Below are 18062 nucleotides of genomic sequence, written 5' to 3'. Positions count from 1 at the left end.
AATCAGACTGCTTGAATTACATTTTATCGTTAGAAATTGAATTCTTCATTTAAAAAATGACTAAACATAAGCATTAAGTATTGCTTTCTGGAATTCTCAAGAGCAAGACAGATATTTGGAAGGAGCAGGTGTCCCTGTATGTCGAATTGTGAAAGGATGCATGTGTCTAAACAGAGTGCCCCTTCCTTCAGAGCAACTGGCCTGAGTTAAGTTGAGGAAGAGAGCAATTTGACTGAACTAATTGTTACTGATGAAAAGTGACTGGAGAGCCTTATAACCCTTCCAGAGGAATTTGCATTTTTAAAAGAAAAAATGTTTTAAGTCAGATGTAAGACAATGTTAAAGTGAGACTTTCCTCTCTCTCAAATTTCAGCAGAGGCCCCAAACTGAAAATAAATGATTTAAAATGCTTACACGTTTCAGGGGCGCCTTGGTGTCTCAGTCGGCTGAGCATCTGACTCTTGATTTCGGCTCAGGTCATGATCCTACAGTCTGTGGGTTCCAGCCCCACATCAGGCTCTTCACTGACAGCGTGGAGCCTGGTTGGGGTTCTCTCTGCCACTCCCCCCTTGTGCTTTCTCTCTCAAAATAAATAAACTTAAAAATTTTTTTAAATAAAATAAAACGCTTACATGTTTCAGAGCAAGAGGCCACACTGGCTTTCTCCAGATCTTGCAGAGGAAAGAAGAATTTGCATATTGTTTGTCCATCACTCCTTAGGATATATAAGAGGAAGTGCAAAAATGTTTTGGGGAACAGTGTGCCATCATTTCTTTGGAGGAAGCTGTGTACATGTGTATTTCCATGTGCATTCTCTTCCCTTTGGAAAAGAAAGGGGTATTCCACCCCACCTCAAGCCAAGAAAAGGAACTCCAAAAGAATCCCTCACTTTAAAAAAAATTTTTAATGTTTATTTTTCTTGAGAGAGGGAAGGAGCAGGGGAGGGGCAGAGAGAGAGACACACAGAATCCAAAGCAGGCTCCAGGCTCTGAGCTGTCAGCACAGAGCCTTGACGCGGGGTTCAAACTCATGAATAGCAAGATTATGACCTGAGCTGAAGTCAGACGCTCAACCAACTGAGCCACCCAGGTGCCCCTCTAAAGCTTTTATTTACTTATTTTTGAGAGAAAGAGAGAATTGGGGAGGGACAGAGAGAGAGAGAGGGAGACAGAGGATCTGAAGCGGGCTCTGTGCTACAGCAGAGAGCCCAACGCAGGGCTCGAACTCAGGAACTGTGAGGTCATGACCCGACCTGAAGGCAGACGCTTAACCTACTGAGCCATGCAGGTGCCCCAAGACCTCCTCACTTTGGGTAGGAGATGGTCAGGAGGGAAAGAACCTGTCACCTAGTAGTGAAAGTTTGCTTAGCTGTAGAAATCTCTATGTCCAGACCTGCTGAAGGGACCCGAGTTGAACTCTTGAGAGAAACTCTCCAATTTATAGAGTATGTTCTCTATGAAAGTGGCCAATGCTCAACCTTATACTAAGAGAAATGCAATTATCCCATTGCAGGAAAATGGATAAACTGAGGTGTACTTATTGGCACATATAGCTGTAAAGAGGAATGAGTGTACCTCCACATATAAACAGGCATGAATCTCACAGACTAATAAACTTAGAAGAAGCAGATCGCCAAAGACTACACAAGGTGTAATTCCGTGAACATAAAATGCAAAAATAAGCCAAACCAAACCACATGTTGTTTAGGCTAATTTTCCCTCTCTCTCTTATCTATCTGTAGGCACACTCGTTTTACTGCACTTCACAGATACTGCATTTTGTACACATGGAAGGTCTGTGGCAGGTCTGTCGGTGCCACTTTTCCAACAGCGTTTGCTCACTTCCAGTCTTTCATGTTTTGGTGATTCTCGCAATAGTCCAGATTGTTTCATTATTGTATTTGTCGCGGTGATCTGTGATTAGTGATCTTTGATGTTACTTTTGTAATGTTTTGGAGCACCGTGATCTGTGCCCGTATTGAAACCAGTAACCAAAGGGAGACTGTGGATAATCCGCACAGCGGCAACTTTGCGCCCAGACCTTTTTGTGTGCCTTTACATGTCTCCGACCCCTCCTTTGGGGAGACGGACGGGCAGGTTGTCCTCCACGTCTTTGTTTGGCTGCCCCTCCGGCAAACTCTTTCCTGGCTGCATACTTGGTGTCTCAGTGTTTGTGTCTGCTGTGTGCTGGGCAGACACGTGGGTTCCATTACAGTATAAGGTGGTGAACTTCGTTGGCGAAAGCGTGTACCCTGACTCTTCCGCCCTGTGGCCATTCCCCATTTCTGTCCCTCTCGACCGGCCTCCCTATTCCCCGAGACACCACAATATTGAGCTTAGGCCCGTTAATAACACTCTGGCCTCTCAGTGTTCAAGTGAAAGGAAGAGTTGCACGACTCTCACTTTAAATCAAAAGTTAGAGATGACTAAGGTTAGTGAGGAAGGCGTTTCGAAAGCTGAGATAGACCAAAAGTTAGGCGTCTTTGTGCCAAACAGTCCAGTTGTGAATGCAAAGGAAAGTTTTTGAAGGAAGTTAAAAAGTTCTGCTCCAGTGAACTCACAAATGTTAAGAAAGCAAAACAGCCTTATTGCCGATACAGAGAAAGCTTGGTCTGGATAGAAGTGAAACCAGCCATGACATTCCCTTAAGCCAAAGCCTAATCCAGAGCAAGGTCGTAACTCTTGTCAGTTCTATGGAGGCTGAGAGAGGTGAGGAAGCTGCGGAAGAAAAATTTGGAGCTAGCAGAGGCTAGCTCTGAGGCTTAAGGAAAGAAGTCATCTCGATAACATACAAGTATAAGGTGAAGCGGTGAGTGCTGATGTAGAAGCTGCAGAAAATTCTCCAGAAGATCTAGCGAAGATAATTTACAAAGGTGGCTACTAACCAACAGATTTTCAATGTAGATGAAGCAGTCGTCTGTTGGAAGAACATGCCATCTAGGACTTGAAGCTGGAGAGGAGAAGTCAATGCCTGGCTTCACACTTCAAAAGGCAGACTCGCTGTCTTGTTAGGGGCTAAAGTCCCCGGTGACTTTTAAGTTGAAGCCAGTGCTCATTGTCCTTTCTGAAAATCATTAAGTATTATGCTATATGTACTCTGCCTGCTCTAGAAATGCAACAACAAAGCCTGGATGACAGCACACCTGTTTACAACATGGTTCACTAAATAGTTTAAATCCACTGTTGAGACCTACCACTCAGAAAAAAAAGATTCCTTCTAAAACATTGCTGCTCATTGACAATGCACCTGGTCACCCAAGAGCCCTGATGGCTATGTGCAATGAGATTAGTGTTGTTTTCCTGACTGCGAACACAACATCCATTCTGTAGACCACGGATCAAGGATAATTTCAACTTTCAGATCTTTTTAAGAAATACATTTTGGGGCGCCTGGGTGGCTCAGTCAGTTGGGTGTCCGACTTCGGCTCAGGTCATGATCTCGTGGTCCGTGAGTTTGAGCCTCGCGTCGGGCTCTGTGCTGACAGCTCGGAGCCTGGAGCCTGTTTCGGATTCTGTGTCTCCCTCTCTCTCTGACCCTCCCCTGCTCATGCTCTGTCTCTCTCTGTCTCAAAAATAAATAAATGTTTAAAAAAAAAAAAGAAATACATTTTGTATGGCTATACCTGCCATAGATAGTGATTCTTCTGATGGATGTGGGCAAAGTAAATAGAAAACCTTCTGGAAAGGATTTAATATTCTATATGCCATTGAGAACATTTATGATTTGGGGCACCTGGGTGGCTTAGTCCATTGAACTTCCAACTCCGGCTTAGGTCATCATCTCACAGATGATGAGTTCAAGCGTCACATTGGTCTTGCTGCTGTCAGCAAAGAGCCCACCTCAAATCCTCTGTCTCCCTCTCTCTGCCCCTCTCCTGCTTGCACTCTCTCAAAACTGAATAAAAAATTAAAAAAAATTTGTGTCCCCCCCCCCAAATAAAATACCTAGGAATAAACTTACCCTGAGAGGTCAAAGACCTGTACTCTGAAAACTATTGATACAAGACATTGAAGATGATGCATAAGAAATAGACATTTTGTGCTTGTGGATTGGAAGAACAAATATTGTTAAATGTCTACACTGCCTAAAGCAATCTACAAATCTAAATCAATCCCTACCAAAATACCAACAGCATGTTTCACAGAACTAGAACAAACAATCCTAAAATTTGTATGGAACCACAAAAGACTCTGAATAGATAGCCAAAGCAATCTTGAAAAAGAAAAAGAAAACTGGAGGTATCAAAACTCCAGGCTTCAAGTTATATGACAAAGCTGTAGTAATCAAAACAGCATGTTACCAACACAAAAATAGACACATAGATCAATGGAACAGAATAGAAAGTCCAGAAGTAAGCCCACATTTATATGGTCAGTTAATCTTCAACAAAGGAGGAAAGAATATGCAATGGGAAAAAAGACAGTCTCTTTTTTGGTGTTGGGAAATGGTGCTGGGAAAACTGGACCACTTTCTTACACCATACACGAATATAAACTCATTATGGATTAAAGACCTAAATGTGAGACCTGAAACTATAAGAATCGTAGAAGAGAACACAGGCAGTAATTTCTCCAATATTGGTCATAGCAACATCTTTCTAGATACGTTTCCGGAGGCGAGGGAAACAAAAGCAAAAATAAACTGTTGGGATTACATCAAAACAAAAAGCTTCTGCACAACAAAGGAAACAACCAACAAAACTAAAAGACAACCTACTGAATGGGAGAAGATATTTGCAAACGACATATCCAATAAAGGGTTAGTATCCAAAATATATAAAGAACTCACACAAAACTCAACACCCAAAAAACAATCCAATTCAAAAATGAGAAGACATAAACAGACATTTCTCCAAAGAAGATATCCAGATGGCCAACACACACATGAAAAGAGGCTCAACATCACTCATTATTAGGGAAATGCAAATCAGAACCACAATGAGGTATCACCTCATACCTGTCAGAATGACTAGATCAAAAACAAGACTTAACAACAGGTATTGGTGAGGAGGTGGAGAAAAAGGAACCCTCGTGCACTGTTGGTGAGAATGCAAACTGGTGCAGCCACTATGGAAGACAGTATGGAGGTTCCTCAAAAAATTAATTACTGAAACCTTATGATTCAGGAATTGCTCTAGTGGGTATTTGCCCAAATACAAAAACACTCATTCAAAGGGATTTGTCCTATGTTTATTGCAACATTATGTACAATAGCCAAACTATGAAAGCAACCCAAGTGTCCAAGTGTCCATTGATAAGTGAATGGATAAAGAAGATATGATATATATATATATGATATATCACATATTCATATATATATGAATATTTTTCAGCCATTAAGAAGAACAAAATGTTGCCATTTGCAACAACATGGATGGATCTAGAAAGTATAATGCTAAGTGAAATCAACAAGTCAGAGAAACACAAATACCATATAATAATTTCACTCAAATGTGGAACTTAAGAAACAAAACAAATGAACAAAGGGAAAACAAGACAAACCAAAATACTCCTTTTTTTTTTTTTTAATTTTTTTTTTTTTAACGTTTATTTATTTTTGAGACAGAGAGAGACAGAGCATGAACGGGGGAGGGGCAGAGAGAGAGGGAGACACAGAATCGGAAACAGGCTCCAGGCTCTGAGCCATCAGCCCAGAGCCTGACGCGGGGCTCGAACTCACGGACCGCGAGATCGTGACCTGAGCCAAAGTCGGGCGCTTAACCGACTGAGCCACCCAGGCGCCCCCAAAATACTCCTTTTTAAAAAAAAGTTAGAAAAAGTTTGTCTGTTTAAGTAGTCTCTACACCCAACATGGAGCTCAAACTCAGAACCCCGATACCAAGAGTCACATGCTCTTTCAACTGAACCAGCCAGGTGCCCCAAACACTCTTAACTATAGAGAACATGCTGGTGGTGACCAGAGAGGAGTTGGATGGGGTGATGGGTGAAATAGGTGAAGGGGACAAGAACACTTGATGAGCACTGAGTACTGTATGGAACCGTTGGATCACTATATTGTACACCTGCCTGAAACTGATAGACCACCGTATGTTAACTACACTGGAATTAGCATTTTTAAAAAATCCATAATTCATGAAAGAGGTCAAAATAGCAACATTAACAGGGGTTTGGAAGCCGTTGACTCCAGCTCTCATGGATGACACTGAGAGGTCCAGGACTTCAGTGGAGGAAGTAACGGCAGATGTGGTGGAAATAGCATTAGAACGAGAAGTAGAGCCTGAAGACAGGACTACTGCCATCTCGTGGTAAAAGTTGAACCAGTGGAGAGTTGCTTCTTACAGATGGGCAAAGACGTTGGTTTTTCAAGATGGAATCTACTGCTGGTGAAGGTGCTGTGAAAATTGTTGAAATGACAGCAAAGGATTTAGAATATGATGACATACCTTTAGTTGATAGGGCAGTAGCAGGATTTGAGAGGATTAGCTCCAATTTTGAAAGAAGTTCTACGGTGGGTAAAATGCTATCAAATAGCATTGTAGGCTACAAAGAAATCGTTTGTGAAAGGAAGAGTCAGGTGGTGTGGCAAACTTCACTGCTGTCTCGTTTCAAGAAATTGTCGTGGTTGTCTCAGTCTTCAGCAACCACCACCCTGATCAGTCAGCAGCCGTCAACACTGAGGCAAGACCCTCCACCAGTAAAAAGATGATGACTCACAGAAAGCTCAGTGATGGTTAACATTTTTTAGCAATAAGCTTTTCAAATTGAGGTATGAACTTTTTTTAGACATAATGCTCTTGCGTACTTAATAGGCTACAGTATAGTGTAAACATAATTTTTATATGCACTGGGAAATAAAAATCACTTGAGTTGCTGTATTGCGATATTCACTTTATTGGAACCAGACCTGCAATATCTCCAAGGTGTGCTTGGAGATCATTAAATTCCAAGTAGGGGATACCTCTTGAGCAGCAGGGAGTGGTAATGGTAGTGGTACATTTATTAAGCTTGGCGGCACTTAATGGGCTCATTTTATTACTATTTTTATAACTTACATGTGTTATAAACAATTAAATAACATATTTATAACTTAAATGTGTTATAAATTTAATTAAAAATTAAATCCAGTTTTATCAAATTCTTATTTTTTTAATACAGTAACTTCCAACTGAATACAGCAGGGATTCTGGCAATTTGGATTCTTGCTGGGCTGAATTTGATAGCGCACCCTGGGTAGGTTGGACAGTAATAAAACTTAAAATAATCTTTTGTGACTACTGGTAATACTTTTTCCAAGTCAGTGATTAAGAGCTTTTTTATGCTCTTGAGGTAGAAGTAGTGAAACTTAGGGCATCTGTGTGGCTTAGTCAGTTAAGCATTTGACTTCAGTTCAGGTCATGATCTCATGGTTCGTGAGTTTGATCCCCGTGTCGGGCTCTGTGCTGACAGCTCAGAGCCTGGAGCCCGCTTCAAATTCTGTGTCTCCCTCTCTGCCCCTCCCCCACACACGCTCTGTCTCTCTCTGCCTCTCAAAACTAAAGAAAACTAATAAAAATAAAATAAATAGTCATCTTAATAAAAATAAATAAAACCTTTAGTCCCTTTTGCAGACAATAACATGTATCTTTTACTTTCACAGTAAAAAATGGCCAATCTTGGTAGTTATTGCTGCATACGTAACACATTTTCCTAAATTCCAGTGGCTGTAAAAACAAACTCTATGACCTCCCAGGTTTTTGGGTCAGGAATCCAGGAGTAGCTTGCCCAGGTGGTTCTGCCCAGGATCTTATGAAACTTTAATTGAGGGTTGGCCAGGGCTGTGGTCACCTCAGGGCTCGCCAGGCTGGTGTCAGGCCTCTTCAGATCAGCTTCCCAGCTCATTCATGTGGGCCTCTGCACAGGGACACCTCCGGCCTGGCCCTGGCTCCCCCCTGGAGAGGGAGGAAGAGAGCCCAAGCTGTGACCTCCCGTGGCTTCTGCCGTATTCTCTTCACTAGAAGCACCAGGGTTGGGGTCCCACAAAGGTGTGATTAACAGGAGGAGCACTTTGGAGGCCACCTGAGAGGCTGCCATCACAGCTGAAGGGCAGAAATAAAGACTCAGGCAGAATAGGGAGGAAAGTGGGTGTGATGGAGACATTGGTAACTTCAGAGGGGTGGGTCTATTGTCCTTCAGGTTTTTTAGGGACTTGTCCAGGAAATAAAATGAATCCCAGTGTTGATGTAATTTAGAAAATCTAGAGTAACTGCAATGTAATGATTTATGAGAAATACATATTTCATCGTTCAGAGGACCAAACTACTTCTCAGATATATTTGGTCTTCATCCATAGTTCCTGGGAACACTTCAGAGCCAGAAAGGTGACAAGGATGTCTTAATGAAGGAGACTTCTGGACCCCACTCAAGGGCGGGGCTATTGCCAGGAAGACCAAGCAGGTGATCAGAGGGTTGGAACTTCCGGCACGCCCCCAACCCCTGCGGAGAGGGGAGGGGCTGGAGGCTGAATTGGCCAATGGGAACTTCCAGACCCACCCCTGACGCCTGCATAGAGGGGAGGGGCTGGAGGCTGAATCAACCAATGGAAACTTCCGGCCCCACCCCCGACCTCCTGGAGAGGGGAGGGGCTAGAGGCTGAATCGGCCAATGGCCAATGATTTAATAAATGGTGGGTATACAAAGAAGCCTCTATAAAAGCCTTTGATGGAGACGGCCCACACTTCGGCACCCGAACTCTTCCGTGTGCCGGTGGGCCGGGCCCCAGGCTCCATGAGGACAGAAACTCGAGTTGGGCACCTCGCTCTGTGGATCTCTCCCATCTGCGTGTTGCTAAACACTCTTTGTATCTTTAAGGAACCGGTAAGCACAGGTCAGCCTTCCCCTGAGCTCTGTGAGACTCTCGACAAGTTAGCAGAATCGAAGGAGTCTGCAGAACCGGCTGCCGGTTGGTCAGAGGCACAGGTACGTGGTACCTGTGACTAGAGTCTGAAGGTGGGGGCTGGGAGGGGGCATCTTATAGGACAGAGTCCTTAACCCGTAGGATGTGATGGTGTCTCTGGTAGATAGTGTCAGAATTGAATTGAATTCTGGGACACGCTGCTGGGATCCTGAGAACTGCTTGGAGTTGTGGGTGGGGGACTTGGAAATTGGGTGCTCAGAACCTTAAAAGAGCAACAGAGGAGCATATTGATTGTCTCTTAAAGACTGTCTTTGACAGCAGAAATTGTGCTTCTCTTCCTGCAGGCCATGGGGGATCAGGACTTACCTGGCGTTTTGGTGTCTGGATTGGAAGGACCTCATGGTATATGTGAGGATCACATTGGAGATCTGCAGAAACACTTTACTCTCGTTACTCTGCAAGAATTTTTGGAAAATAACACACGATTCGGTCCAAAGGTCCAAGCTGTATACATCTGGGGCGGAAAGCCAGCCGTTACCCAGGAGCTCCTGCAGAGTCTGCCCGCCTTGAAGATAATTGCCAGTGCAGGAGCAGGTCTAGATCACCTGGACCTGAAGCTCATTGCCAGCTGTGGTGTGAAGGTGGCCAACACACCGCAGGCGGTTTCCAGTCCCACAGCAGACATGGGGATGGCCTTACTGCTGGCCGCAGCTCGCAGAGTCGTGGAAGGTACCCAGTCCTTGGAGATGCTGGTTTTCCAAAGAGAGCAGATGACAGATACTTAACGCAGATGATTACATAATGTTATCTTCAAACTACAGGTCTTTCCTGGGCCCTGATTTCTCCCGGGACTTTGTTGCACTTGAGAATTGGAGTCACTTTCAGTCTTTTGCAGCGTACTTAGTGCCTGAGCCCAGCTTCCCAGCACATATCGGCCGTTTTCTCCCCCACCAGATTCCTCTCATTCACAGGCAGTAAACGTGTGTGTGGAGTGATTTCAACACCAAAATTACTATGGAAATGCCCTTGGGGTGATTCTTTGGTCAGTCAGCATGCTACTCTTGGTTAGAGACCCACGAGCGAATAGGCAGAATCTGAGCGCTCCACACAGGGGACATCTCTGGGAATATCCCCAGGAAAGGCAGGGCAGCAGTTCGACACCCCTCAGTCCCCAATCCTCCTGATGGAGCTCTGAGCAAAGAGGAAGATGAAGCTTTGGCGAAGAGGCTTGAGGAAAGAGGAGACAGGAATCAGGCTCTGGTTCCCATTCTGGTTGCAGGGTCACGCACACGCACACACACCCACACCAACATACCGACACCAGCAAGTTTTAACCAGAAATGCTGCCGCAATGTAAAAGAAGTTGGTATTTCAAAGCTTTGCACCAGGACGCTCTGGTGTTGTTATGAGGAAACTGTCTTTGTCCCTTTCCTTCACCCCTTGCAGAAACCCTTGTCTCCTGTCAAGAGATGCATGAGTGTCTGCCACAGGCATCCTCTAACTCACTACTCTGCCCCAGTAAGGTTGTGGATTTCTGTGTCTGGTGACATCCGCTCTGACCACTCTGTCCCTTGTGTATTTTAGGTCATAGGTTGGCTATTGCACCGGATACAGAGAACTTTTCTACAAACTGGATGGGTCAAGAAGTTACAGGGGCCACTCTGGGAATCATCGGCATGGGCAGCATTGGCTATAAGATTGCTCAGAGGGCCAAAGCATTCGACATGAAGATTCTGTATCACAATAGGAAACGCAGGTAAACATTCGGAAAATGGACTTGAAATTAACTGAGCAGAACGTATACCATCACTGCCTTAAAGTGGCTTGGATATAGGAGCCCTCGGTTTTTCATAAGACTCTCCTACTCTTTCTCTCCAAAAAATAGGACTGATTGTCAAGAAAGGGATTGTGATATTTTTATAATTACCTAGGAATGTGGCTGTGACTTTTTTATTGAAAAATTCCACCAAAAAAGAGATTTTAACTCACAGCTTTGTTTTTTGTTTTTTTAATTTCTAAAGTGTTTTTTTTCAAGGAAGCTTTCCATACCCACTGAGCAATTTGACTGGTTCCTTTATGTGCACTTCCTCCCTTAGCCTGACACCCGGTCTTACTGATTCTGTCTCCAAACAGCCTTCAGACCTGCCTGTTCTCTCTCACCTCATCGATGCCACTGGGCTCAGGCCCCGTCCTTTCTCACCTGAAATACATATTCTCCTAACAGTCTGCTCACATCTGCTCTTGAACCTCCCACTCTCCTTGCAAACCAGCCAGATGATGGCCATTGTTTACAACCTTTACTGGCTTCCCACTGCACATGGAACACATTTCCGGCTGGTGAGCAGTTTGTGGATGTATGGGGAGCTGAGAGATTGTGCATTAGAACTGTGCCCGTTTTTCAGTCACTGTTTGCACCATGGGCAGTGGAGGGACTTAGGTAGATGTGACGACTTTCCTTGTGATGAACACGCAGGCACAGAGGCCAGAGTTCTCCCAGGACAAGGTGTGTGGTGTGGGCAATGTATTCATCTTTCCTTTGGGCTGTCCCCTGACCCAAACATGTGTTTTGTATTCCATATATGTATTCCATATTTGCATAGCAGTGGAGGTTACCCGGCATGCTGTGGCCTCCGGGATCTTGGAATTTCTGTTGAATAATCAGTTGTTTGGGATGGCCAGAGCAGGAGTTAAACAAATCCTGCCTGCATCGGACCCTTGGGTCTTTGCTTTCCGTTTCATAGGCAACGTTCCAAGGCCCTCTCCTGTTTTGTTTGTTTTCTAGAGGCTGTGATGTGTTTGCTGCATTCAGCAATGCTGTGTGGTCACAGAAGTACACACTCCTGCTCTTACTTGGGAGTGGGACCCACTTCCTGCCAGTAATGTTCTGTCATTGCTGAGTGCATGTCCGATGCACAGTCAGGCTCACACCTGTCTCTGGGGGCTCAAATGAGAAGAAGCTCCTGGCTGCAAGGAGCTTCAATGTGGGGTGCAATTCTGCAGACCCAGAGGCCTCGCCTCAGAGGTCCCGAGGGGCCCCCAGTGTTTCCATGGTGGGGGAGGATCCTGGACCCAGCAGCAACAGGCCCAGTCTTTGGCTCCCCTCAGAAACTCCTTCCTGAGGTGCCGTGATGAATTCCTGACTGGAGAACATGGTGTTTCTTCCTTGTCCCCTTCATAGGAAACTAGAGGAGGAGGAGGCTGTTGGAGCCACTTACTGTGAGAGTCTGGATGACCTGCTTCAGCGATCGGACTTTGTGCTGTTGGCCGTGAGCCTGACACCCCAGACCCAGAGGCTGATTGGGAAGAGGGAGCTGAATATGATGAAGCCCACTGCCATTCTCGTCAACATCGGCAGAGGTACTTGCCTGCGCCACGGTCTGTGTGGAGGCCCGCGGGGCTGCAAAGTCTGCAAAGTCGGCCCAGCTCGACTTTCTCCTGGACAGCTGTGGGTCCAGAGAGTCCGTGCGCACTGGCGGGTGATGAGCTCAAGGGAGTTTCTATTTAGAAATATTTCTGATTTTTGTTTTCACATCATTTCGAGCCTCAAATTAGTAACAAAAAGGATGAGAATAGTACAATATGGGGTTTTCACATCCCAATTAGGGCATCTACTTTGGGGCATCACAGTTTGGTCTCCTAGGTGTGATTAAGCAAAATTTATGGGGATACATTTTCTGAGCCTTCACTTTAAAAAAAATTTCTTTTAAGTGTGAGAACGAGGCGGGGAGGGGCAGAAAGAGGGAGAGAGAAAACCCCAAGCAGGCTTTGCACTGTCAGCGTGAAGCCCAGTGTGGCCTGAGCCAAAACCAATAGTCAGATGCTTAACCAACTGAGTCACCCAGGTACCCCTTCACTTTTGTTTTTAAGTTTATTTATTGAGAGAGAGAGAGAGAGAGAGAGAGCGAGAACACATAAGCAGTGGAGGGACAGGGAGAGAGAGAGAGGGAGAGAGAGAAACCCAAATGGCTCCACACTGTTAGCACAAGCACAGAGCCCAACTTGGGGCTGGAACTCAGGAACTGAGAAATCATGACCTGAGCTGAAATCAAGAGTTGGACGCTTAACCAACTGATTCACTCAGGCGCCCCTCTGATACTTTACTTTAAAAAATAAATAACAGTGTTAGTTTGGTTATTTGGCATTTATGTAGTGCCTTGTGTTTACAGACAACAGGGAGTTGGCCCTGTGCTGATACCAAATATTGTGGGCTGGTGTGACATTTATAAAGAGTAGAGGATCAGTGCTGACATCAGACATTCGGGCCACTCACCTTTGTGGGGTGGGGGGCCAGAGTACATATGACAACAGCCACCCGTGTATCATCTGTAAAACAAGGAAGACAATGCTTGCCACATGAGATAGTGTAATTTGTAAGAAATACATACTTGGTCATTCAGTTGTGGTTTTCATCCATAATTGCTAGCTCTTTCCTCACCAAATTGACTAAGTGTTGAGAGTGATAAAGGTGTCTTTTGTTAATGGAGACGGCTGTACCCCACTCAAGGGCGGGGCTGTTGCCAGGACGACCAACCATGTGATCAGAAGGTTGGCCCTTCCAGCCCCACCCCCGACCTCAGTGGAGAGGGGAGGGGCTGGAGGCTGAATCAGCCAATGGAAACTTCCGGTCACACCCCCGGGGAGGGAGGGGCTGGAACCTGAATCAGCCAATGGGAACTTCCGGCCCCACCCCCGACCTCTGTGGAGAGGGGAGGGGCTGGAGGCTGAATCAGCCAATGGCCAAAGATCTAATCAACTGTGGCTATACAAAGAAGCCTCGATAAAAATGCCAAAGGACCGGGTTCAGAAGCTTCTGGAGATTGGGAAGAGTGCTGTGCGGGGAGGGATGGAAGCCCCACAGCCTTTCCCCAGACCTGTCCCTATGTTCTCTTCCTCTGGTGGTTGATTCTTAGCCTTTGTCACCTCCTTGAGCCACCAGGTGAGCGGCAGTGTTCCCCTGAGTTCTGTGAGCCGTGGCAGCAAATTGCCAGTTGGTCAGAAGCACGAGTAACAAACAGCCTGGGACTTCCGACCGGTGTCCGAAGTCGGGGTGGGGACATCTTACAGGACTGAGCCCTTACTGCGCAGGATCTGATGCTGCCTCCGGGTGGACAGTGTCAGAATCCACAGGCACCCTGCAGGTGTCCCGAGAACTGCCTGGGCTTGTGTGTGTGGGACCCTCCCTAGCCCACGTTGGAACCGGGTCCAAGAACTCTGAAACAATTGTTGAAAGACCAAAAACCCTCATGGGACCGAGATAATATGCTTCAGAGTTCTCTGAAAATTCGGACCGTCTAGGTGAGCAGGAAGGATCAGTGCGTATTAGGTACCTTCAGGAATGTCAGAGGCTGGCGAGCACACTAAAGATTCTGGAGAAGCAAACGCCCCAGGAAAGCCTCTGGGACTGGGCTTCTCCCCCAGCAGCACCAGCATACCAGGGCTGTGTCCCAACCAGCGGGCCGGCCGCTCCCAGCCCGTCAGCAGAGAGGAGGCACCCTCAGTCTTTGGGCCCCTTGCAGGGCTCTGCTGGAAGGAAAGGGCTTTCTTCTCAGCTTCTACTCAAACATGCCCTGCTTTTCTGTATTTGAAATGACAGTTACAGTTACTAAGCTTGTGGCTTAGTTTTTTCGTGTGCATATACAGCTATCTGGGGGCTGTGTCCTCAGCCTGAACTCCTAGGTGGTGCTGGGAGGTGGTGTAATAAAATGAGACGGGCCCCGGCTTGAGGTCAAACAAACCTGGGCTCAGATCTGAGTCTATATGTTAGAAGCTGTGTGACTTTGGGTGTTTGTAACCTAAGGGCCTCAGTTTCCTCAAGTATAAAATGAATATTGACTTTGCCAGGTTAGTGGAGGATTCGGTGAAGGCCTGAGTGCGCTGCCTAGTATGTGGTGGGCTCACAATGTCTGATGATGAACTGGCAGAATGACACTCACGTGCTCTTTGTCAGACCTTTGACAAGACCAGGATGTGTTTGGAATAGCGGCTAATGTGACCAAAGCATCTATCCCATGTACTCTTAATGGTAGCGACTGCAGAGGAACTGTCTTGTTGACGCAGGTCTGTTAGTCGACCAGGACGCCCTGGTGCAGGCTCTTCAGACTGGGGTTATTAAAGGAGCAGCACTGGACGTGACGCACCCGGAGCCCCTGCCCAGGTAAGAAAGCTGGACAGAATCTACATCCTCTGGTCCATGTAGCGCTGTCCTCAGTGGTCATTCCTCCTGGTCCACGCAGGGCAGTCCCCAACGGTCATTCCTCCTGGTCCACGTAGGGTGTCCTCAAATAGTCACTGCTTTGGGCTTTTTCAGATGTGTTGTCACAGACCTGTAGTCGAGTCTTGGCCATGCAGGGGCCTGAGAAGGCCTCTGGTGGCCTGTCCAGTCCTACAGATCATCGGATGTCTGTTTCAACACCTCCATGGACAGGGAGCTCCAGGCCCGCAGGCAGCAGTCCCTACGGATGGAGACTGTACAGAATATTCTTGCTCAGATCAAACCAAAATAGTCCTTCCCTTACCCACTGACTCCAGTTTGCCCCTGATCATTCTCCTCTTACAAACCTTATGTTTTAAGACAACCACTGTGTTTCATCTTACTTTAAAAACAATTTTTTTTAACGTTTCTTTATTTTTGAGAGAGAGAAACAGACTGTGAGCAGGGAAGGGGCAGAGAGAGAGGGAGACCCAAAATATGCAGCAGACTCCAGGCTGTCAGCACAGAGCCCAGCACGGGGCTCATACCCATGAATCGTGAGATCATGAGCTGAGCTGAAGTCAGATGGCTAACTGACTGAGCCACCCTGGCGCCCCTGTTTCTTCTTACTTTTATGTAAGTAAGACTTACTTAAGTAAGTAATGACCAGACACCTGGTCATTATTGTTGCCTTCTGGCACTGCTGTTTTAAAGGGCCTTTGAAAATGTGCTCTCAGGGATGGAGCATAGTGTCCACATTGTGGCCTGACCACGCAGAAACCTTGCTCAGAAGTTGTATCAGCAGCCTCATTGCACCCTTAGTTCATTACGTTTTTAGTCAGCAAGAACTTAAATTATTCTTGCAATTGTTCTTTAAGTACATGTGTGGAGCTTTACACTTCTGTGCATTTAATGCCATTTGCTTGTGTGTTTTGACCCATTGATCCAGCCCATTAGGACTACAGTCTTGATTCTGTCATTCGTTAAGCTAGCGATTCCCAGGTTTGATTCCTCCAGCTTTGATTTGTCTGGTAAACAAATTACTGTCTGAATGTTTGCCATTACAACCAAATTTAGTATCTAAGTTTATCGAGATTGACGGTAGAACTTACATTTCTGAGAAAAACAATAGTTTATCTAGAACAGCCTTTCTCAAAACATGGTCTGGAGACCCTTTCAAGGGGTCAAAATTATTATTATGTGAAGTCAAAATTATTTTCACAATATTGTAAGATGTTATTTACCTTTTCACTCATGTTTCGGTACATCGTACAGTGGAGTTTTCCAGAGACTAATGACATGTGATTATCACTATGACAACTAATGAAATGTGTGCTTCAAGGTTATTGTATTAAAATTTTTTTAGTTTTAATCTCTAACATAGTGAATATTGATAGATACAACCCACATAAACAAATGTTCTTTGTGGTTCTCAATTTTAAGAGTGTAAAGAGGTCCTAAGACCAAATGTTTGGGAACCACTAGCGTAGAATAGAAAATTTTTTCAATGTAAATTAAGAAACGAGCATTTTAGACAGTTGTCAACTTAGAAACCTAGAAGTCTAATGCTCACCTGTTGGCTAGTCTGCCAAGATGAGATTTTTATTAGCTTCATTCACTAGTTTTCAGTTTTATTATATAACAAACCAGTGACAGTTACAGAGGTATTTGCTACGCCTTCTCAACAGAGTTGGCTCTTGCCTAGACACCTCATATTATGGACAGGTGTTGCTACAATTGGCCATGATTCAGTTATTTCTGAGTTCCAAGTCAGTGGAGAGACAAAACCAGTCACCTGTCTCAATTCACTGTCATACTGAGACTGGTTTCCAATATGTGCTGTTATAGTAGGGCCCACCTCCTTCCTATTAGGAGGACAGAAGTGTTTTTTTTTTTTTTCAGAAGAGCTCCTCTCCTTGCTGTGTTATAGGCTGTATCTTAATTTCAATCAATTCCGGGGGCAAGGACAGAGTGTTGGTATAAATTACAAGTGCCCCAAAGAACTTCCACAGGTTTGGGGGTAAGTCCCAGAGGTGTGCTCCTTGAGCCTCAGGTAGGATTAAGGGTTACTGCTGCCTGTCTGCTTTGGCCTTTGTATTAAAAGTCAAGAGGTCCTGTTTGGGCAGGTGACTGCCTTTTCATCATGCTGGTTTCTAGCGTTTTCCACCGTTTCAGTCTGCTGGATCACTTCACTAACACTTCCTTATTTTCCCAGGCTGACTCCCATCCTCTCCCTTCTTCCTGGGAGAGAACTCCCTCTCATCTAATTCTAGGTCATAAATATTTTCCCTCTGAATGCCACCACTCACTAAAGGCACATTCAGCTTATCGCATGATGCCTAGACTAGCACCCATATCCCCAGGAGCCTTTTCATTTTTGTGGACCAGTGTTGTCTAAACCACCACGTATGTTGTGCTATTGTGTGCTAATGGCCGGGGTGCCATTAGGATACATGTTTTGCACCCAAAAAATGCTGGGCCCCCCATAGTGGGGTTAGATGAGTGGTGGTCATACCTAGGTATAATTTAGAATATGCCATAAGGCCACTCATAGTCTTCCCCTTCTCAGCGTGGGGCTAGAAACCCAGAGTATGGAATTAGAGCAGACAATGTGGAATAGTTTTCATCAATTAATCTGCATTTCAGAGATCATCCTTTATTGAAGTTGGAGAACGTCACTTTGACACCTCACGCTGGGAGTGCTACTCATCAAGCCAGGCGACAGATGATGGAAAATTTGGTTGCAAGCATCCTGGCTTCTCTCCATGGCCTTCCCATTCCTAATGAAGTGCGACTTAACTGGGATAATTCCGTGGCATGACACGTGGCAGATTAAATGAAAAAAAAAAAAAATCTTGTTTTGTGTATCTACATTAAAGCCCATCATGCAGATTAATACTCTTTTGGGCGAAAAGCCTTAAGAACAGCGGTAACATTTGTTGAGAACTTGGCAGGCGCTTCTCTTCCATTCCCGCCGCAGCCTCCAGGCCTCTCTGAGCGAAGTCCCCCCCCCCCCCCC

The 18062-nt window shown here is 45.4% G+C and overlaps 1 protein-coding gene across 10 annotated transcripts in view; it reads left to right on the top strand.

The window, feature by feature from the left end:
* Positions 1-18062, top strand: part of LOC131489850 (probable 2-ketogluconate reductase) — a 25000-nt gene extending 6938 nt beyond the window's left edge. The window contains exons 1-8 of one of the 10 annotated variants that reach the window (XM_058691730.1): positions 6236-6349; positions 7116-7190; positions 8290-8393; positions 9198-9582; positions 10438-10609; positions 12032-12210; positions 14911-15007; positions 17690-18062. In XM_058691730.1, coding sequence (XP_058547713.1) covers positions 9201-9582; positions 10438-10609; positions 12032-12210; positions 14911-15007; positions 17690-17864 — 1005 coding nt within the window. In that variant the 5' untranslated portion in view covers positions 6236-6349; positions 7116-7190; positions 8290-8393; positions 9198-9200 and the 3' untranslated portion in view covers positions 17865-18062. Of the gene's footprint in view, positions 1-6156; positions 6727-7115; positions 7191-8289; positions 8394-8439; positions 8814-9197; positions 9583-10437; positions 10610-12031; positions 12211-14910; positions 15008-17689 lie in introns of those variants that run through there. The other 9 variants (XM_058691728.1, XM_058691729.1, XM_058691727.1 and 6 more) reach the window with 9 other exon arrangements.

Source organism: Neofelis nebulosa, chromosome 11, assembly GCF_028018385.1.
Source record: "Neofelis nebulosa isolate mNeoNeb1 chromosome 11, mNeoNeb1.pri, whole genome shotgun sequence".
Lineage (NCBI taxonomy): Eukaryota > Metazoa > Chordata > Mammalia > Carnivora > Felidae > Neofelis > Neofelis nebulosa.
This window is presented reverse-complemented; position numbering and strand designations above follow the sequence as displayed.